Source organism: Equus caballus, chromosome 17, assembly GCF_041296265.1.
Source record: "Equus caballus isolate H_3958 breed thoroughbred chromosome 17, TB-T2T, whole genome shotgun sequence".
Taxonomy (NCBI): Eukaryota; Metazoa; Chordata; class Mammalia; order Perissodactyla; family Equidae; genus Equus; species Equus caballus.
Window position 1 is genome coordinate 39780564 of NC_091700.1, and position 22532 is coordinate 39803095.

General features: G+C 43.6%; 1 protein-coding gene across 16 annotated transcripts in view; it reads left to right on the forward strand.

Moving 5' to 3' along the window:
• ATP7B (ATPase copper transporting beta) overlaps positions 1-22532 on the forward strand; it is a 111388-nt gene that overhangs the window by 63915 nt on the left and 24941 nt on the right. For all 16 annotated transcript variants that reach the window (XM_014732067.3, XM_070239668.1, XM_014732068.3 and 13 more), the window contains 7 exons: positions 2986-3243; positions 4833-4996; positions 6920-7081; positions 15333-15409; positions 16911-17085; positions 18634-18867; positions 19565-19656. In XM_014732067.3, the coding sequence (XP_014587553.1) occupies positions 2986-3243; positions 4833-4996; positions 6920-7081; positions 15333-15409; positions 16911-17085; positions 18634-18867; positions 19565-19656 (1162 nt within the window). The remainder of the gene's footprint in view (positions 1-2985; positions 3244-4832; positions 4997-6919; positions 7082-15332; positions 15410-16910; positions 17086-18633; positions 18868-19564; positions 19657-22532) is intronic.

Here is a 22532-nt window from a genome sequence, read left to right on the forward strand (position 1 = left end):
TGTCACCTGCTCATGTGCGGCTCACACTCCAACAGGGAACAGGTCACAGAGACTCATCATCCAAGGCAGGTTAGAACAAAGGAGACAAGGAAGATGTAGGTAAAGCGCTTTTGAGATTTAGAAGATAAGGAGCATCCGATTGTGGGGCTCCCAAAGACTTGATGGTAGAAGTCATGTTGGAGCTGGTCTTGGCTGGGATTTCAGAATGGAAAGGGTTTCAGCAGGCAGAAAAGGGCAGGGCTGCATACCAGGCAGAGGAGACGGAAGCATGGGTCTGAAGGTGGGAGTCCTCCAGGTGTGTCTTGGGAGCAGTCTGGCTTGGATGGAGCTTGGGTCTAAGTAATGGGAGATAAGGTCGGACAGGCTGGCACCCTGGTGCAAGCCACCCTCGTTTGTCTCCTGGATCCTGGAAGAGCTTCCGAACTGGTCTGCCTGCTTCCTGCCTTTCAGCCTTACAGTCTGTTCCCAGCCCAGCATTTGCAGCGATCCTGTTACTCCACTGATGCTCCAAAGCACTCTCCTCTCGTGTTGTAAGAAGAAGAGTCCCTGTGGTGGTCTAGAAACCCCCACCCTCACCCATTACCTTTCTGACCCCTTTCGATTCCTCATATCAGGCTTGCTGTCCCCTCTGTCTGGAATGCTCTTCCTCCAAAATCCACATGAAATTCATTTCATATATGGTCTTCTGGACTTTTCCCAAAGCATATATAATTTATATTTAGAAATATATAGGTTTGTATTACACATGGTTTTGTAATTTGCTTTTTCACCCTGCAGTTTATCATAAACATACTTCTGTGGTCCGTCCATATGTCTGCAACACCATGTTCAATGTTTATACGGTAACTTAGTTTCCTATTGGACTGTTCCTATCTATTTTGTGCATGTGATTGTAAATAATACTCATGGATATCTTTGAGGCTTATCTGTGTGCAGACACTTATTTCCTTATGAAAAATATCTGAAAGCGTGATTGCTCTATCACAGAGTATAAACATTATTTCATTCCATCACAAATATTTATTGTGCCTCTACCAAGTGCACAATAGTACAAATAGATGTGCTATTTTTGATAATATTGTCAAATAGACTTCCAGGAAGCAGAATCAATTCATATGCCTACCTCTAATATCAGTACAGATTGATAAAGGACCCAGTAGCATAGGCTTGTTTGGGTCTTTGTTCATTTATTTCAACTTTCTTAGCAATCCTCAGAAGCCCATAGTTCAGCTGAGTCATACCTCAATGTTAGAAAATGGCGATGTGTAAATTGTAGGTTAGTTAGGGGGTATGAAATTGTCTGCGTTAGCACAGATATTCCTGAAACTGTTGATCACAGTATTTGGATAGAAAGGCAGGGGAATCCAGAAAACAGGTGATGGACTGGGAAATAGGGTTGGACAGGTGCAGGAGGGTTGATGGGGGCAGGAGGTAGAAAGTTAAGAGATTGTGGCCACAGAATAGATTTTGTGAGTTTGAGATTGAAGGGGGAAGTCATTTTGAACAATGACAAAATCCGAGAGTGAACCTGTGCTGGGAGGTGGCGTGGTGGTCTCTGCATCAAGAAGGTGGAGGTCCTGTAAGGCCAGAGTGCTGGAGGGTCTCAGCGAAGGTGCTAAAAGTGTTGATCAACCGAACTCTCAGCGTGAGTGCAAGTAGTTTTAGCACTTTCCAGAAAATGAGCAAAACTTCCCAATATGTGGGATTTATTCAGAAGAGAAACTTAAAAGTTATGGGCTGTTGTCAATACAGGTTAATGCCAACTTCTGTCTTCTGCAGCTGTGGATTTTCAAATAACCAGAGTTCATCTTTGATATAATTATCGTTTCTATATACTCGTAAAGGTATTTTGTGTCATCAAAATAGTGTGACTTTCTGAAGTGATGAAAATGTTCCATATTTTAATCTGGCTGATGCTTAGTTATGTAGGTATATCCATATGTGATAGGCACAATAATGGCCCCCAAAGATGTCCATACCCTCATCCGCAGAACTTGTGAAGACGTCTGTGCTTTAACCCCCAGAACTCAATGGGGAAAGGATGGTCTTTTTAGTATATGTAGCTGGGTCAATTGGATATCCAAACAGAAAGAAGTTAATCTTGACTGTCACCTCATACTCTCTGCAAAAGTTAATTTGAGGTATATAGTGGGCCTGAATGTGGACGTTTATTAAAATAACAGAGCTTGTAGAAGAACACGTCATGAATGTTTTCAGTGTTGAGATAGAGCACAAAATGCACCAGCCGTTGAAGTTGGTTTAGTTGACTGATCAATTGGGCTTCATTAACATTAGGGACTTCTTTTATCAAAAGAGTCGCCATTAGATGAGGGTGAAACGCAGACTGCAGACTGAGAGCAGATAAATACCTGCCGTGTGGACAACTGACAAAGGAGTCATGTCCGGGATGTGTATAGGACTTCTACAGACAGTGAGAAAAAACAAACCCCTCGATAAAGGTGTTTGGGGTCGTTTTGATTCTCATGGGGCTGGGGCGAATCTCTGCTCACCGGAATGAGACAACAGTGAGGGGACAGATCTTGGAGTTAAACAGACCTGGTTTACAAGCTAGCCTCACTACTTACTGCCTAAGGGGTTTGGGGCAAATTATTTAATTTCTTGTAACTTAGTTCATCTATAAAATGAGGATGATAGTGGTATTTAGCACGTAGAGCTATTTTAAGGATTAAAGGAGCTCATACATGTGCTGAGGAGAGTGCCCAGTGAGTTCTTACGGTTACCATCATCTAATTAGAGCGTTCACCTAACCAGAACATTCCATTCTTGAAGTATCAGTGTATTTTCATATGTCTGTAATTGTGTGCCTGTGTCTCTGGTTGTGGGGAGGGAGAAACAGCTATAGAAACACACCCTTCATGTAGCCTCTCTAAGAACTTTCATCTGAAAAGTGTCAGACTTTCACCTCCTGTGCTAAAAAATAAATTTGTTGTTCTAATTTGAATAATTTCTGACATTTCATCCTAGAAAATGGTTCTAGCAACCATGTTGGAAACCACACTGTGGAGAACTCCATGGTGCAAACTGCAGCTGGCTCACCTCTGTCCGTGCAGGAAGTGGCTCCTTACACTGGGGGGCCGCCTCAAAACCACAGCTCTGGCCGCTCATCAAAGTCCCGGCAAGCCACCGCGACAGTGGCACCACAGAAGTGCTTTTTACAGGTCACAGGCATGACCTGTGCGTCCTGTGTTTCTGTCATAGAGAAAAACCTACAGAAAGAAGACGGTAAGAGATCTGCAGCCACGTTAAACCGGGAATGCTGTGTAGACTCTTGTATACTGCAGTCAGCAAAATGGGACACTGTGTTCTCCCTTCAGAAACTTCCTTGACTGTGTTTATCAGGAGCCCTGATAACCTGGTAGCAAGTTCATTCTGTGATAGGATAGATGTGCATTGTTGTCCAGTGTTTTTTGGACAGTTGGCATCTCTTCTTTAAGAAGTGTGTAGTTTGTTTGAGATAAAATGTATCTCAGTAAGTTAACCACGGGAAATCCAGCTTAAAGGCCACACTTCATTTCATGGGTGGCCTCCTCAATTAGCTTGTCCTAGCAATAGTCTTTATTTTTCCCCTCCAATCCCATCAGTCTCTTCCTATCAAATGAATAAATAGCCTGCATTTTGTGGAAAAGTTCCAATTTCAAATACTCTGTCCTGTTGTCCCTGTAAACCATAGAATGTTGTAAAAATGCCAAAGTTTTGTCCTCCAAACTACATTTCAAATACTGTCTCTTAAACCTGAAAATGCAACAAAAATTCTGTCCTAGTTTTTTGTTTGGAAAATAACCATGACTGCCCTGCCACCAGAATCACTTTTTCTCTTTCCTCACCCCACTGGCCCCATGTGTCTCTGCTCGGTGTCCTTGGCCCTTAGAATCAAACCTAAATTAGGATGGCACTTTCTCCAGCCTCTTGTTCACTATTCTTTATAGCTTCCTGGAGCTCTAGAACGACCATTCTCAAATTGAGGTGTTATAGGAGTTCCTTTTTCATCCATGGGCTGGTTGCTCATAAAATTAACCTATTTCTCACAGTGCCTATGTTTCTGTGCCTGGCTTGAATCCCTCATTTTTATCCCTTATGGCATCCTTTCTAAAGCACCGCATTCCTTTCATTTATCTGAATGAGCCCTTTTCCCCCCTTAAACTAACACAATAGTCTTAGCAAGGTAGTCTGTGGGATTTCTTTTTCACTCCTGAAAGTGATTAGAAACTGAAAAAGAGTAGGGAAAACCACTTTTGAAAAATATTATTTTTCCTTTTATGAAAGTGTCTGGAGAAAAAAGTACATTCTTTATGTGACAGTGGTTGCTAGCTATAGACGACATGCCTTGCTTTGAGGTGCATGCACCCATCAGTGTCTTCTAGAACCTGACTCAAAGTGGCCCCTTAGCTAGCAGCACGGGCATCGCCTGAGAGCTGGGTCCACCTGCAGAACCTCAGACCCCACCTCAGAACAACCCAACTAGAATCTGTAGTTTTGTAACAAGGTCCTCAGATGATTCATGTGTCCATTAAGTTGTGGAAGCATGTTCTAATGGTTCTCACACTTGACGGTACGTTAAATCACCTGGGGAACTTTAAAAAAAGAAAGATGCTTGGCACCCGTCCTGAGCGATTCTGACTTAGTTGATCTGGGTTAAGGGCCAGGTGTGGTGATTATTAAAGGCTCTCCAAGTGATCCTAATGTGCCGCCAAGTTTGAGAACCATTGTTCTAGAGGCTTCTGGGGCAGATGTTTTTCTTTGTTAGGTTGTGTTGAACATGTCATCTCAGAGGCCCTGCCTTAAGTGTTACAGCTGTGGCTCAATGGTTTCAGGTATTCTCTCTGTGCTGGTTGCCTTGATGGCCGGAAAGGCAGAGGTTAAGTATAATCCGGAAGTCATCCAGCCGCTTGAGATAGCTCGGCTCATCCAGGATTTGGGCTTCGAGGCAACAGTAATGGAAGACTGCACAGGCTCAGATGGCGACATTGAGCTGATCGTAAGTACGGTGACTGGGCTAGAGGCGGGGGCTAGAGGGTGGCAGGCCTCTGACAACCTGCAGGTGCGTTCTGACAGCACGCATGGCTGTGATCAGTAAACTTTCCCTATCTTGCATATATTCTGTTTGCTGTTGTTGTTGGGTGTTTTGTTTTCCATTGAAGCCAACAGCCATGTGTTCATTTTATGAAGGAATGTCAGTTCAGGAAGTCACAGTTGTGGCTCGCACTGGGTGCATTCAGGGTACTAGGAGGAGAAGGAGGTGGAGAGTCACAGGAGTGTTGGAGGGAGAGGAATTTAAAACAGTAGCTGTCCTGAGCTGGTTTGAGGGAGTTGATTATGAACACACTCCATAAAGCCTAGAGGGAAGCTAGAATGCTAGAGGTGTCCCAAGGTGAGTGGAGATGAGTCAGGTGGTAGCCAGTGCCATCAAAGATGGAGAGGGCCTGTGCGTAGGCACAGGGATGTCTAGAAGGTAGCTGGTGACTGGAGTGTCCTGAAGTGCTCCATCTGGGATGAACACCCAGGGTGGTTGTCGCTCCATTGTGGTTGGGTCGGGGTGTGTTGTTTCCTCTCTGTCCACTGTTATCAGCTGCACATGTCAAGTCATCAAAAACCGCAGTTACGCTTAGTATTTTGAATATGCTGTGTTCACAAGAACTTCTACACAAAGCTCTTTTTGTGTAAATAAAGGGAGACTTAGAGGAAGCCCACAAGGGATTGAGTAATGCTGTTTCACCAAGGTAGAAGGGTCTTTTTCTTTCTTACTGTGTTTAATCACTGCCATTAGTGCTAAGTAAATGTTTGAAGAACAAGTACCAAGGATGTGAGTGGCACTTTGAGCTCCTCGTAAGTGGTGTTCTTTGTAGAGCAGTAAACTGTTTGCTCTGGACGGGTCTCCACATTTGTTGAGGGGCAAAGTGTAATACTCGTTGGATTACAGCTTGAATCAGCCCCTATGACAGGAGCAGGGCCCCTGTTGCAGACTTCCAGGTCCAGGTGTGGATGGCTGTGCCTGCTCAGACTACTACTGTGTGGAAAATCTAGACCCAAGAATATTATTGGGAAAAACCTTGTTTTGAACAATGTTTTTTTGTTTTGTTTTGTCTTTTGGGGTTTTTTGTGAGGAAGATTGGCCTTGAGCTAACAACATCTGTTGCCAGTCTTCCTCTTTTTGTTTGAGTAAGATTGTCAGTGAGATAACATCTGTGCAGTCTTCCTCTATTTTATGTGGGATGCTGCCACAGCATGGCTTGACGAGTTGTGGTAGGTTCGTGCTGGGGATCTGAACCTGGAAACCCTGGGCCACTGAGGCAGAGTGCACAAACTTGATCGCCGTGCCACCTGGCCGGCCCCTCAATGTTTTTTTTTTAAAACTGAGCAGTATCAATAGTTACATCATCATCATATGTCCAGGCATTTTATGTAAACATTTTAGGTCTGTATTCAATTAGTATTCTGGGAAATGCTGATTGCTGATACTTGAAAGAATAAATGTCTGGTTTGCCTAATACGTATTACAGAGATGGCATGTCTCACTTCAGACTCCCTTTTCTCGCATCAAGACACACAGCGTGGTGTGCAGAAGTTGGATAACTGAGGCAGTGTGTAGAGTGGCTTATGAAAGCCCACCATTATCAGTGCTGAAAGTCAAGCCTGGGTCTGTTGACATCTGCTTGGTGATTGGCTCTGTGTCCTGTACCTGAGTTGGAGAGAACCATTGCTTATATCCCCAAAGCCCCTTGGGGAATAGTCAGGGTGGAAACCGTGCACATGGGGTTTGGAGGTGGGAGTCCAAAGTCTTGGGAACGTGCTGTGGAAGGAGGAAAGGCTTGTGACTGCCTATTAACCCAGCTCCCCCTGTGCCTTTGAGAGGGTCCTCTTGATCGTGGATGAGTGGGATTTTTGTCATCCTGTGCTGCAGATCACGGGGATGACCTGCGCTTCCTGCGTTCACAACATAGAGTCCACGCTCACGAGGACCAATGGCATCACCTATGCTTCCGTGGCCCTCACCACCAGCAAAGCCCATGTGAAGTTTGATCCTGAAATTATTGGTGCACGAGATATTGTCAAAATTATCGAGGTAAGTCATTCATTAAAAAATGTTATACCTACCTTCTTAAAAACAGTGGTTAATAATGAGAAAATATAGCTAAGCAAAAAAAAAAAGTCACCTAACCTAAAATCCTTCATGGTTTCCCTTAGAAATAAGGGGAATCATTTAAAAATAAACTGTGAAGTTAAGGAAATATCAGATAATAAAAATCAATGAATGGATAGAAAAAGATGGGAGAAAAAGACATTGTTTTAATTTCAGGTGTTCCATGAGAAACATCAGTATCACCAAGACACCTAGTACATGGGGTTAAGTTGCCTAATTATAGTTTTTTTTAATTGAGGTCATGATAATGGACAATGTTGTGAAATTTCATTTATAAATTATTATTTGTCCGTCACCATATAAGTGCTCCCCTTCACCCTTTGTACTCACCTCCCTGCCCCTCCCCCTGGTAACCACTGAACTCTTCTCTTTGTCTGTGTGTTTGTCTTCCACATATGAGTGAAATCATGTGGTGTTTGTCTTTCTCTATCTGGCTTATTTTGCTTAACATAATACCCTCAAGGTCCATCCATGTTGTTGTGAATGGGATGATTTTGTCTTTTTTATGGCTGAGTAGTATTCCATTGTATATATACACACGCCACATCTTCTTTATCCATTCATCAGTTGATCGATGGGCACTTGGGTTGCTTCCACATCTTGGCTATTGTGAATAATGCTGCAGTGAACATAGGGGTGCATAAGTCTCCTTGAATTGTTGATTTCAAGCTATTTGGATAAATACCTGGTAGTGGGATAACAGGCTCATATGGTATTTCTACTTTTAATTTTTTGAGAGGTCTACGTACTGTTTTCCATAGTGGCTGCACCAGTTTGCATTCCCACCAGCAGCGTATGAGGGTTCCCTTTTTTCCACAACCTCTCCAACATTTGCTAGTTTTTGTCTTGGTGATTTTGGCCATTTTAATGGGTGTGTGGTGATATCTTAGTGTAGTTTTGATTTGCATTTCCCTAATGATTAGTGATGTTGAACATCTTTTTGTGTGCTTACTAGCCATCTGTATATCTTCTTTGGAGAAACGTCTGTTCATATCCTCTGCCCATTTTTTGATTGAGTTGTTTGTTTTTTTGTTCTTCAGTTGTGTGATTTCTTTATATATTATGGAGATTTACCCCTTGTTGGATATATGATTTGCAAATGTTTTCTCCCAGTTGGTGGGTTGTCTTTTTGTTTTGATCCTGTTTTCCTTTGCCTTGCAGAAGCTCTTTAGTCTGCTGAAGTCCCACTTGTTTATTTTTTCTTTTGTTTCCCTTGTCTGAGAAGACATGGTATTCGAAAACCTCTTTTTAAGGCTGATGTCAAAGAGTGTATTAACTATATTTTCTTCTAGGAGTTTTATGGTTTCAGGTCTTACCTTCAAGTCTTTGATCCATTTTGAATTCATTTTTGTGTATGGTGAAAGATAATGGTCTACTTTCACTCTTTTGCATGTGGCTGTCCAGTTTTCCCAGCACTGTTTATTGAAGAGGCTTTCCTTTCTCCATTGTATGTTTTCGACTCCTTTGTCAAAGATTAGCTGTCCCTAGATGTGTGGTTTTATTTCTGGGCTTTCAATTGTGTTCCATTGATCTGTGTGCCTGTTTTTGTACCAGTACCATGCTGTTTTGATTACTTTAAAATGTAGCTTTGTAGTACATTTTAAAGTCAGGGCTTGTGATGCCTCCAGCTTTGTTCTTTTTTCTCAGGCTTGCTTTAGCTATTTAGGGTCTTTTGTTGCCGCATATGAATTTTAGGATTCTTTGTTCTATTTCTGTGAAGATATCATTGGGATTCTGATTGGGATTGCATTGAATCTATAGATTGCTTTGGGTAGTATGGGCATTTTAACTATGTTTATTCTTCTGATCCATGTGCATGGAATATCTTTCCATTTCGTTATGTCATCATCAATTTCTTTCAGTAGTGTCTTATAGTTTTCATTGTATAGGTCTTTTACCTCCTTGGTTAAATTTATTCCTAGATATTTAATTCTTTTTGTTCTGATTATACATGGGACTGTATTCTGGTGTTCTCTTTCTGTTAGTTCGTTATTAGAGTATGGAAATGCAACTGATTTTTGTAAGTTGATTTTGTACCCTGCAACTTCACTGTAGTTGTTGATTATTTCTAATAGTGTTCGATAGATTCTTTAGGGTTTTCTCTATATAAAATCATGTTGTCTGCAAACAGTGAGAGTTTCACTTCTTCATTTCCTATTTGGATTCCTTTTATTCCTTTTTTCTTGCCTAATTTCTCTCGCTAAAACCTCCAGTACCATGTTGAATAAGAGTGGCAAGAGTGGGCACCCTCTTCTTGTTCCTGTTCTCAGAGGGATGGCTCTCAGTTTTTCCCTGTTGAGTATGATGTTGGCTGTGGGTTTGTCATACACGACCTTTATTATGTTGAGGTATTTTCCTTCTGTACTCATTTTGTTAAGGGTTTTTTTTTTTTTTATCATAAATGGATGTTGGGTCTTGTCAGATGCTTTCTCTGTGTCTATTGAGATGACTGTGTGGTTTTTATTCCTCGTTTTGTTCATGTGGTGTATCACATTGATTGATTTATGGATGTTGAACCATCCCTGTGTCCCTGGTATAAATCCCACTTGATATTTTTGATGTATTGCTATTTTCAGTTTGCCAATATTTTGTTGAGGATTTTTGCATCTATGTTCATCAGTGATATTGGCCTGTAGCTTTCCTTTTTTGTGTTATCCTTGTAAGGCTCTGGTATCAGGGTGATGTTGGCCTTGTAGAATGTGTTAGGAAGTGATCCATCTTCCCCAGTATTTTGGAATAATTTGAGAAAGCTAGGTTGAAAGTTTGGTAGAATTCTCCAGGGAAGCTGTCTGGTCCTGGCCTTTTATTTTTGGGGAGGTTTTCGATTACTGTTTCCATCTCTTTATTTGTGATTGGTCTGTTCGGATTATCTATTTCCTCTTGATTCAGCTTTCGGAGGTTCTAAGAGTGTAGGAATTTATCTATTTCTTCTAGATTGTCCATTTTTTTGGCATATAGTTTTTAATAGTATTCTCTTATAATATTTTCTATTTCTGTGGTATGTGTTGTAATTTCTCCTCTTTCATTTATAATTTTATTTATTTGAGCTTTCTCTCTTTTTTCCTTTGTGAGCCTGGCTAGGAGTTTGTCAATTCTGTTTATCTTCTCAAAGAACCAGGTCTTAGTTTCATTGATCCTTTCTACTGTCTTTTTTGTTTCAATTTCATCTATTTCTGCTCTGATTTTTATTATTTCCCTCCTTCTGCTGACTTTGGGCTTTGTTTGTTCTTCTTTTCCTAATTCTGTTAGGTGTAGTTTGAGATTGCTTATTTGGAATTTTTCCTGTTTGTTAAAGGTGAGCCTGTATTGTGATGAATTTCCCTCCTAGGACTGCTTTTGCTGCATCCCATATGAGTTGGTATCATATGTTTTCATTTTCATTTGTCTCCAGATATTTTATGATTTCTCCTTTAATTTCTTCAATGATTCATTGGTTGTTCAGTAGCATGTTATTTAGTCTCCACATCTTTGTCCCTTTCTCAGCTTTTTCCTTGTAGTTAATGTGTAGTTTCATAGCATATGGTTGGAAAAGATGCTTATTATTTCAATCTTAAATTTATTGAGGCTTGCCTTGTTTCCCAACATATGGTCTATCCTTGAGAATGTTCCCTGTGCACTTGAGAAGAATGTGTATTCTGCTGGTTTTGGATGGAGTGTTCTATATATATCTATTGAATCCATCTGGTCAACTTTTTCACTTAATTCCACTGTCTTTCCTTGTGGACTTCCTGTCTGGATGATCTGTCTATTGATGTGAGTGGGGTGTCGAGGTCCCCTACTATTACTGTGTTGTTGTTGTTAATGTCTCCTTTTATGTTTAATGGTTGCTTTATGTACTTTGGTGTTCCTGTGTTGGGTGCATAGATATTGTACGTGTTTATGTCTTCGTGGAATGCCCCTTTTATCATTATATACTGCCCCTGTTTGTCTCTCTTTAGCTGTTTTGTCTTGAAGTCTACTTTGTGTGATATAAGTATGGCAACACCTGCTTTCTTTTGTTTGCCTTTAGCTTGGAGTATCATCTTGCATCCCTTCACTCTGGGCCTGTGTTTGTTGTTGGAGCTGAGATGTGTTTCTTGGAGGCAGCATATTGTTGAATCTTGTTTTTTAATCCATCCCACTGCTCTGTCTTTTGATTAGAGAATTCAATCTATTTACATTTAGAGTCATTATTGATTTATGAGTGCTTAATGCTGCCATTTTATCGCTCGTTTTCTGGTTCTCCTGCGTTATTTTGTTTCTCGTCCCGTATTTTCAAACTACCAACTCAGTTGGGTGGTTTTCTATGCTGGTTTTCATAGTTTTCTCCTTATTTATTATTTGTGTCTCTGTTCTACTTATTTGTTTAGTGGTTACCATGAGGTTTGTATGAAAAATCTCATAGATGAGATAGTCCATTTTCTGATAACCTCTTATTTCCTTAGACTAAGTGGATTCCATCCCTTTCCTCTTCCCTTTCTAAGTTGTTTTTGTCACATCTTATTCTATCTTGTGTTGTGAGTTTGTGTTTAAAATGACAAGATCATATTTATTTTTGGTGTTTTCCTTCCCTTTATCTTTTTTTTTCTTTCTACTTTTTCTCCCCAAACCCCCCAGTACATAGTTGTATATTTTAGTTGTGGGTCCTTCTAGTTGTGGCACGTGGGACACTGCCTCAATGTGGGCTGATGAGTGGTGTCATGTCTGTGCCCAGGATCTGAACCAGCGAAACCCTGGCCTGCTGCAGCAGAGCACTCAAACTTAACCACTCGGCCACGGGGCCGGCCCCTCCTCCCCTTTATGTTTAATGTTATAATTGAATGTTTGCTAACGTGTTCTTATGGATAGCTTCAATTTTCTAATTTTGTCTACCTATTTATCTCCTTAATCGGGGCTTTGTTACCCCTTTCTTCTTTGTTTTTCAGGTATGAGGGCCTTCTTGGGGATTTCTTGCTGCAGGAATGGTTCTTATGGTGATGAACTCCCTTAGTTTTTGTTTATCTGGGAAAGTTTTTGTTTCTCCATCATGTCTGAAGGATATTTTCGCTGGATAGAGTATTTTTGGCTGAAAGTTTTTGTCTTTCAGAGATTTGAGTATGTCATTCCAGTCTTTCCTAGCCTGTAAGTTTCTGCTGAGAAACCTGCTGAAAGGCTGATAGGGGTTCCTCTGTAAGTTATTTTCTTTTGCCTTGCTGCCCTTGGTATCTTTGTCGTTGACTTTTGCCAGCTTCACTACTATATGCCTTGTAGTTGATCTTTTACACTGATATAGTTAGGAGATCTAATGACTTCTTTCACTTGCATTTCCAGCCCTTTCCCCATACTTGGGAAGTTCTCCGCTATTATTTCTTTGAACAGGCTTTCTGCTCCATTCTCCTCTTCTCCCTCTGGAATATCTGTTCTCCTTATGTTGCATTTCCTAATTGAGTCAGATATTTCTTAGAGAATTTCTTCATTTCTTTTTCATCTTAGTTCTTCCTCTTCCTCCATGTGAAGCATTTCTCTATTTCTCTCCTCCATGTTGCTGATTCACTCCTCCATAATATCAGCTCTCTTGTTCAGGGAATCCATATTCTTCTTTATCTCATCCATTGTTTTTCATTTGCAATATTTCTGATTGGTTCTTCTTTATAGTTTCAATCTCTTTTGTGAAGTAGCTCCTGAATTCATTGAACTGTCTATCTGCATTTTTATGTAACCCTTTGAGCTTTTTATGATGGCTATTTTGAATTCTCTCTCATTTAGATTGTAGCTTTGTGTGCCTTCAGGATTGATTTCTGGGTACTTGTCATTTTCCTTCTGGGCAGGAGATGTAATATATTTTTTCATATTGCTAGATGGCGTGGATTTGTGCTTCTGCCCTGTGGTAGTATTTGATCACCACTTCCACCTGCCAGTGGGTGAGGGTCAAGAGCTGTATATTTTGAGCCTGCCACAATCTGCAGCTCAGTTCCCAGCTGCTCAATGAGGGTATCAGGCAGAGGGGAGGAGAGCTTTCTTTCTCCTTCATGTTCTTGGGGGCTTCTTGCTTTGCCCTTGCTATCTGCTCTCCTGGGGTCTTAGCTTGATGAAGACACCCCCTCGATAGCTAATCACCTCTCTGTGGGGCTTTCGCCTGGGCTGTGAGGGACCTCAGGGAGCCTTCTTGCGAAGGGCTGCCCCCTCCCCCTTTCCTCTCGAAGCTGCGCACAGTCCCTGGGTTGCTGCCCTTCGCAAGGGAGAGATTTCTCTTACCTCGTTCCACTTCCTCGGGGGGGCTCCAGCACTTCCACCTTCCGACATGTGGCTGTGTGGGCCTTTCAGTCGTCTTTTGTGTTGTGTGGACGTCCTCTGTTTGAATATGAATGTCCTTGTCATTGTATCTTAGAGGAGAGAGTTTACAGGGAGAGCTCACTCTGCCACGATGCTGACGTCACTCCCCATTGTAATTTTTACGTATTATTTGTCTGTGCCAAGTATCTGTGGACCAAAGGAATGTTGGTATTGGGAAGAAGTTTACTGTGTTTCACCACTATGCTAGACCTGCTTTATAGCGAAGAGTTTAGTAATTTCTCCTTTGGAAAATCAATTAGAATAGTTTTCCTGCACTCCTTACCTCTATCCCCTCCCTCAGTTTGTCCAGAGACATTCTATTTCCTTATTAAGGTCTATGTTATTCCACTCTGTAAGAGGGTGAGCATTAGTGGTGATCTGAATGGGTTAAGACAGTCAAAACTGAACAGGATTGTCATAACAATCAGTTGTAAGGATAAATGAAGTTTAGCAGGAACTACTACCTATGAAATTGTTTATGAAATGAAACATCTCGTAGCAAGCTTAATGTTGTTTCTAGTTTTCTCTTCATCGTGTGTGTGTGAGTGTGTGTGTGTGTTTTAAGAGAGATGTTGTCTGTTGCATGGCCTAGCAGAGCTCTTTGACATGCAAACAATACTGCTGCTGCTGATAGAATGCCTCAATCTTAGAGGCAGACAACGCAGCTTCTTTATCAGATGAGGAAGGATCCCCAGAGAGGTTAATTGACTGTTCACTGGTCCCCAGTTAAAGGTTGCAGAACGGCCACTCGAACTCAGATCTGACAGTTCTGAGCTTAGCATCCTTTTATTTCTACGACACCACAAATCTTACGGGGCAGTAGTGATATGCATTGATGAGGCTAAGAAGCCAGACTGATGCCCTAATGGTAGGGAGAGTCCCAGGTGGTACTTCAAACGCGTCTCAGTTACCCTTCTTGTTTCTGATGCCCTTGCTGGCCTTCCCTAGCTCTCCATGCTCTTCATCCTTATTTGACGACTGCTACCAATGTCTAGCCTCCATTCCTGCATGTCTGGGGCCTCTTTTCCCTTATTAATTAGGCTGATAATGGTTGTAAAAGGATTTGTCTTTAGACAGTTTTAGATGCCCTTTCTCCAATCATAACTTTTAATTTCTGTGAAAATTCCCAACATCGGAATTCTGGGGTCCCTCTTTATATTGTGCTGGCAGACAGGACATTTCCTGGCTGCTTTTCCTCTGTAATTTCATAAAGGGTATCAGAGATTTAGTGATGAGATCAAATAAGGCAGAGAGGGCTAAGGAGTGAGGCAGGAAAGGAAATGCTTCAGTTAATCTCCCAGAACAACCCACAATTGAGGCACATTCTCTCTGGCCTTACTGGAGGCCCCAGCTTGCAGAATAGAAGGAGCCAAGGTCTGCTCAGTGGGAAGAGGCCTGGGCTGGGAACCTGGAGACCTGAGTCCTGGCTCTAGCTCTTCCAGTAACCTTGTGGCTTTGGGCAGTGAATGTAATCTCTCTGACCTTCACGTTCCTCATGCAGAGGATGAAACCGTCTGACCACTGGATAATTGGTATCCGTAACTCAGAAATTCTGAGTTTATAACTCAACATTGATCAGCTTTGGGGCCTATGAAGTTATCTCCAGAACCTGCTGCCTTTGCCGACAGAAGGAACAGGACTCACCATTTGAAGCCATCCCCTTGGGGGTGATACAGTCTCTAAGTATGGATGGTGCTGAACCTCTGAGACGGTTGTAGGGTGATTTGTGTAAAGAAATCACGAGCAGAGAAACCAATACTGTCTAAGGAGGCTATTTCAGATTGACTTTCTAGTTTCAAAAGATGTAAAATGCTTTCCACCAATGTGTGTTTAACCAAGTGCCTTCCTCCTTGTTTCCCACCCCTCTCTTTTTAATAACAAGGAAATGGGCTTTCATGCTTCTCCGGCCCAGAGAAACCCCAACGCTCATCACCTGGACCACAAGGCGGAAATAAAGCAGTAGGTAGAATAGAAAGATAAACTGAAGCTCTTGTCTAAGTGTCTTTCTGCCTGGGCCCCATTCTGCCACCCTGTGCTTCCCACCAGGCCTTCCACCTGGATCAGTTTCTTTACCTTTGTAATGTGAACCCTCTAAAACAGTTGCAGCCAATAGAACTTTCTGCACTGCCTAGTGTGGTAGCCACTAGCTGCTGAGCACTTGAAATGCAGCTGCTGTGACTGGGGAACTGAATTTTTAATTTCATTTAATTTAAACGAATTTAAATAACCTCCTATGGCTGGTGGCTAACAGATTGGAGCACCCTTAGGTTGGGAAGAAGAGCATGTGGACTTTTTCTCTGATAATATTTTAAGACTTTATTTCAATGGGTTCTAGAACTAGGGTCCCAGGATAGGAATCATGGCCAAGTGGAAAGAAAATGGCCCAGGAAGCAGGAGACCTGGGTTCATTCATTGTTGCACATGTTGCCTTATTCATTCAACAAACACTAGGCTGCTGTTTTATGCAGGGCACTGTGCCAGGTGCTGGGGATGCGCAGAATGTCATCCCTCCCTTAGAGGGGCCCTTACTCTGGCTGGGAAACAGTGGATGAGCAGTGATTCAGGTGGGGTCTGGGAGGTCTGGGAAGCTGACAAGCAGGGGACACATGATCTGAAACTCAGAAGGAGTGGAAGCTTGTCAGGCTGAGGGTGTGGGAGTAAGGGTGGGAATGAGGGTCTTCTGGGGCGCAGAGGCAGGGGGCCTTCAGGGCTTCGTGTCGTCTGCTCGGGTTGGCGTGCCTGGAGCACAGGGACTGGCAGGAGAGGCATCTGTAAACCTAGAGAGGGGCGGTTTCTCAGGACCTTGGGCTGCAGCCCAACAAGATGCGGCTTCAGTCGCACAGGCCAGTGGTTTCAGACTGTGGTTAAGATGCGTTAGAGCTTCCACAGCCACTTGGTTGGAATTTCATGGATGCTTACGCTAACGTGAGACTGCAGCTGTCACCCATGAGCCTGGATTTCAAACTTTGGTGTTCATCGAGACAGCTTAACTCTTCTCACTGACTCTATTTTAAGTTAAAGATTGAATGTATAATTAAGTTTATACTAATAAAATATTGCTTTTGTCAGTGTTTTCTTGGGAGTCTGTATAAGACTGCATTTTGAAAAAAGAGCTGTAGGCAGCCATAGACTGAGATGTTAAACCTCTTTGGGGCTGGATTCCTAGCTTCTGGGCCTCAGCTCCCTCACCTATGGGTTGGAGGGAACACGTCAGCCAGGGGCAGGCAGGGGCTGGGTCTCCACATCTCTGTCACATCCTTGTAGCAATGATTAAACCTCTAGATGTTCCCTCAGATGGCTGGTGTCAGGGAGAGAGTCTTACTTTCATTTAAGCCCTTGGTGGTCTGTCCCAGACATGTGACAAAGGCAAGTCTTTGTACTGAGTCCTCAGGAGGGGACCAGCCATAATCCAAGTGACAGGCGGTACCTAATATGTCAATGTTGCTGTGTTGCTTTCCAGGTGGAAGAAGTCTTTCCTGTGCAGCCTGGTGTTTGGCATCCCTGTTATGGGTTTAATGATCTATATGATGATACCCAGCAACGAGCCCCACGAGTCTATGTTCCTGAACCACAACATCATTCCAGGACTGTCCATTCTAAATCTCGTCTTCTTTATCTTGTGTACCCTTGTCCAGGTGTGTATCAGAAAGAGGAGCAGCCCTCTGCCCCCATGCCTGTGTGTGGCCAGCGGATGCTCTGCCTCTTACGTCGGGCACGGCCCCTCAGCTTGCTTTAAGCAGTCCTTTATTGCAGCTCTCCTGACCCACTCCAGCCAGTGGCTGCTTTTTTTCTGTGTTATGACTACATTGGGTGGGGGGTGTCCTCTATAACCTAGGGACCTAAAAGGGACCTGGTTTCACTGTCAGTTTCACAGCTGATTGCAGGTGATCGAACTCTCCCTGGAATAGTAACCCCTGTGCTGCGAGGATTGGTGAACGAGTTCGTCTCCAATTTACTTGTTGTTTAGCTTAATTTTCCTTTGTTAAAATCAGCAGCTGGACCACCCTGCAGCTCATGCTTCTCTTTAACTTCCTATTTTAAATGGCAGGAATGTGGTCCTGAGGAAGTTAAAATTTAAAAGAGACAGGCCTCATGGAATTTCCACTCTGGGCATGATACTAACAAACGAGCTGTTTCTGGTGGGAAGTGTGCCCTCCATATATTTTGGAATATAAAATTAAACTCCTGACTTAATATTAGAATGTTTAGGACTGCTTAGGGGCAAGTATCTGTAGGCTGAAATTGGTTTTTTCTGTGTTTTCTTTTTAACTATAAATGCACATTTTTTGTAAACAATTCAAGCCATACTGAAGTCTAAGAAGAAAAGAGAAAGATGTTTCACTAACCGCACCCTGCCTGCAGCCCAATCCCCTTCTCCAGGGTGACTTTGGTATTATTACTAGTCAGGCATGTATCTTTCCAGACCTTCATCTATCTAGAGAAAATACACATTTACGTGTGTGTGTGTGTGTGTGTGTGTGTGTGTGTACATGTCCACATAAGGCAGACGCAGACTTTTTTTTTTTTTTAAAGATTTTATTTTTTCCTTTTTCTCCCCAAAGCCCCCTGGTACACAGTTGTATATTCTTCGTTGTGGGTCCTTCTAGTTGTGGCATGTGGGACGCTGCCTCAGCGTGGCTCGACGAGCAGTGCCATGTCCACACCCAGGATTCAAACCAACGAAACACTGGGGCGCCTGCAGCGGAGCGTGTGAACTTAACCACTCGGCCACGGGGCCAGCCCCCACAGACTTTTTTTTTAACTGAAATGGGATCGTACTGGATGTACTGGTTTATCACTGGCTTTTTTGCTTAACCATTGCTATGGACATCGTTCCCACCAGCGGTTTATAGATCCAGCACGTCCTCCTTAGGGCCTGCCTAGCACTGCCCACAGTATAAATGAAGCATGATCTATTTCACCATTTTCCTACTGATGGACATTTAGGTGGTTTGCTCTGGGTTTTAAAGGTCTCCCATGCCCTCGATCATCCATTTCTCTGGCCAGTGGTCTTTGGAATCAGGAAATATACTCCATAAATATCAATGACAGAGGAAAAAGTAATGTCAAATTGTGGGTGGACCTAGAGTGTTTGCGATCCTGGGGGCTTCTGGGGCCCTGGTTGCCCCCTGAACTCTGCCCCCTGCTTGTCGCAGCTGTCACTCTCCCCTCCTGTCTTTCAGTTCCTCGGTGGGTGGTACTTCTATGTTCAGGCCTACAAATCTCTGAGGCACAGGGCGGCCAACATGGACGTGCTCATCGTGCTGGCCACAAGCATTGCCTATGTCTACTCCCTCTCCATCCTGGTGGTGGCCATTGCCGAGAAGGCTGAGAGGAGCCCTGTGACGTTCTTCGACACGCCCCCCATGCTCTTCGTGTTCATTGCCCTGGGGCGGTGGCTGGAACACGTGGCAAAGGTAATTATAGTTGCAGGGTAAAAAAAGAGCCGTTTCTTCAGTAATACAAACCTTAATTCATCCAAACACCGTGTTTAGAATTACTAATTATACACAATCTACAGAAAGACTTAAAGAAATGTGAAACCTATATATAATTAAGTGCTCTGATCACTAATCTCCAAATTGGTTGCTACTTCTGAAATCCCAGCTAATCTGGTTAATTATTAAAACCTTTGTTCAGGTGCCTCGTGTTACGGAAAGAACCTTCGATTTCAGGTCAGAGCTCACGCCGTCTCTTAGTACATAACTGACTGTATACCTTATTGGTCTAGAAATCTATATTTCCACGCTAAGGTCATGCCATTTTTAACACCGTGCATTGTGCTTGGCATTTTAATGTGTTCTATAAAAGACTGGGACTCAGGCCCTAAAAGAAAACAGTCAGTGGGCAGATTGATATTGTTTTTCAGTCTGAAATGTAATTCATGGAGCTTAGAGGCGTTGTACCTTCCATGTGGTGATGACATGGCTGTGTGTCAATGGGCTGTGAGTAACACCCATCCTGGGAGAGCCTTTTGGCGTGTGGTGTGGCTGGGTTGAGGGGGCAGCCTTTTTCTGCAGGGGTTCTCTTTAACACCAGCCTTGTGGGTATCGGTCTGGGCTTGCACAGGTCAGCTTATTATAGCTCTTGTTTTACGTTCTGGTTATTTCTTAGAGCAAAACCTCAGAAGCCCTTGCAAAACTCATGTCTCTCCAAGCCACAGAAGCCACCGTCGTGACCCTTGGCCAGGACAATTTAATCATCAGGTGGGTTATCTTCAAGAAGTCTTTGATCAGTTTATATCAATCTGTGTAATACGCATTGAACACCCATTGTGTACGTGCCATTACACCAGACTGGTGAGGGCAGGCAAGGACATTTACAGTGAGGTCCATCCTCTCCATCCAGTTAAGTAGACAAGGCATTTACTGAAAGATAGGCAAGAGTTCAAGGTGGTATGTATGTGCCAAATGACAAATGAGAGGTATAGACGGTTAGTATTCCTGGAATTAGGAGAGGAAGGCTAGTGGTGGTCAAGGAAAGCTTCACAGGGAACATGAAATTGAGAGCTGGACCTTCCTTGCAAGATTGGGAGGATTCAGACAGGCTGAGAGATAAGGGCCTCAACTTGCCAAAAAATAAAAATGGGACTAGTATTGTTCTTCTTCATAAAATTGGCATATATTAAAAACAATAATAATTGTTATTATTGCTAGAACTTACATAGCATTTACTGTTTGCCAGACACAATTCTAATCTCTTGGTATTTAACAACAACAACAAAAACTTTGAGGAAGGGACTGTTATTACCCTTATTTTACAGATGAGGAAACCGAGTTTCAGAGAGGCTAAGCAACTGGCCCAAGGTCACACAGGTATTAAGTAGTGGAACTGAGATAGAACCCAAGCTCTTGGTTCCAGAGTCCATGTTCTTTCACATACTGACTCTTAAAGGGTATTTAATAATATGGACATTTTTTACAAATTAAGGCATCTATATTTCCCTGGTCAGCCTCTTTTTCATATTCTAGGCAATGGTTATTTCAGGCCTTATTCCTGAAATTTCTCTCTGGCCCCACCACTTTCTCCTTTAGCCTGTGATCTCACATCTGACTGCTGAAAATAGAAGCAGTCAAGTGGGAAAACCATCCATTTCCTGTCACTCAGCTAGGAAGCTAGGCTTCCTCACTGCACCCTCCCTCCGTCCCGCCCTGGTGGGAGAAGAGGCGGCCCTCCCCTTGGGCCTCTGCTCAGAAACTCCCTCTGACCATCTCCTGTTGCTCTTCAGTGTGTTTGTCTTGGCTGATTCTTGCCATCCAGGGTGACGTATATTCCAAACTCTCCCATTGTTGGAACAGCTGCCCCGGGCCGGCCCCCTGGCCGAGTGGTTGAGTTCCGGGGCTCTGCTTTGGCAGCCCAGGGTTTCACCTGTTTGGATCCTGGGCAAAGACATGGCAGCGCTCGTCAGGCCATGCTGAGGAGGTGTCCCACATAGCACCACCAGAGGGACGTACAACTAGAAAAACAACCATGTACTGGGGGACTTTGGGGAGAAGAAGAAGAAGAAAAAAAAATTGGCAACAGATGTTAGCCCAGGTGCCAGTCTTTAAAGAAAAAAAAAACCCAGCTGTCCTATGCCCAGCTCCCACTGTGCACTTGCCCGTCCATCACACTGTGCCAGTGCCAGGTCACTAGATGTGTCCTCCAAGAGACTGGGGCCTCTGAGGGCTGGGACGGGCCCCTTGCTTCTCAGCGGGACACTCAGCAAGCCCTTGTTGAGTACGTGAACCCGTGAGTGAGTGAGAGTGAATGAGGCACAGGCTGACTGCAGCCCAGCAGCAGTGGGGGTTGCCTGGATGCTGGCTTTTGAGTCATAATCAGAATTATGGCAATGATAGCTGAGATTTGAGAACTTACTGGGTACCAGGTACACTACTCAGCAGTTTGCATAAATTATCTAGTTTACCCTTGATAGCTACCCTGTGAGGTAGGTGCTATCGTGATCCCCGATCTCCCTAGGAAGAATCTAAAGTTCAGTGAGGTGAAGTAACTTAGCTAAAGTCCATGACAGGTGAGTGGCAGAGCTGGGACTGGGGCCCTGGAGACACAGAGCCACCCCCTCTCACCCACTGCACTGTCTCCCAGACAGGAGGGCCCCGTGTGACAAAGCAATTGGCACTGTGGGCTTCCCCGTGCACTTGACTGCTTCAGTGGCCCTAAACTAGTTATACGCCTCGGCTGCTTTTTTCTTTTTTTAAAGATTTTATTTTTTCCTTTTTCTCCCCAAAGCCCCCCGTGACCGCAGCCCCATGGTGCTTGCTATACAGAGGCCAGTCAGTAGTGACAGCATCCAGTGGGTGACAGTGGAAGTCACCAGCTTTCCCTGGGCACACACTGTATGTCAGGCACTGTGCTAAGCAGTGCATACGCACCATCTCAGTGAATCCTGGGAAAAGTCACCATGGTGGAAGGGCGGACACTGTGGCTTTGACTTGCATCACACCACTGCCCTGTCACTCTCTCCAGCACCCTGATGAGGACTTTGTCTCAGTTGAGGCCGAGTCTGTGTCCTGGCCCTGGCCCTTGGCTGTGTCCCTGGCACCTGGGGCTCACGGGGCACTCGGGTGGGCTCAGGAAGGCTGCATCTGCTCAGGCGGCCGCATTGACCACACAGGCGGAGCGTGTGCACAGCTGCGCAGGGGGTGGCATGGTGGCCGGAGCAGGGCCTGTGCATGCGGCGGGCCATTGAGTCCTCACTGCACAGAGGACACTCCTGAACACATTTTTAAGTAGAAAATGTTGATGTAAATATGTCATATCTCTGTCTGCACATGCTGGTTCCTAAGTTTTATACATTTATACATAGCAATGTGGATGTTCAGTTCTGTGCCTTTCTAAAAAATCTTCAGGCTTTTGCTCAAATAGGGGTGACTATCACTCGCCTCGTGTGGTTTTGGGAGGATTCAGTGAGATAAAACGTAAAAATCTAGCAGAGTTCCTGTACTCAGTAAATGTCTGTTTTTCCTTCTCGTGTCAATAGGGTGACTTTTTGACCCTTCCTCTCTGTGATAGTTTAAATGCAGTCTTCGTGGAATGAGAGGAACATATAAAATAAGCTCAAGCCCTGCGTGTCGTACACACC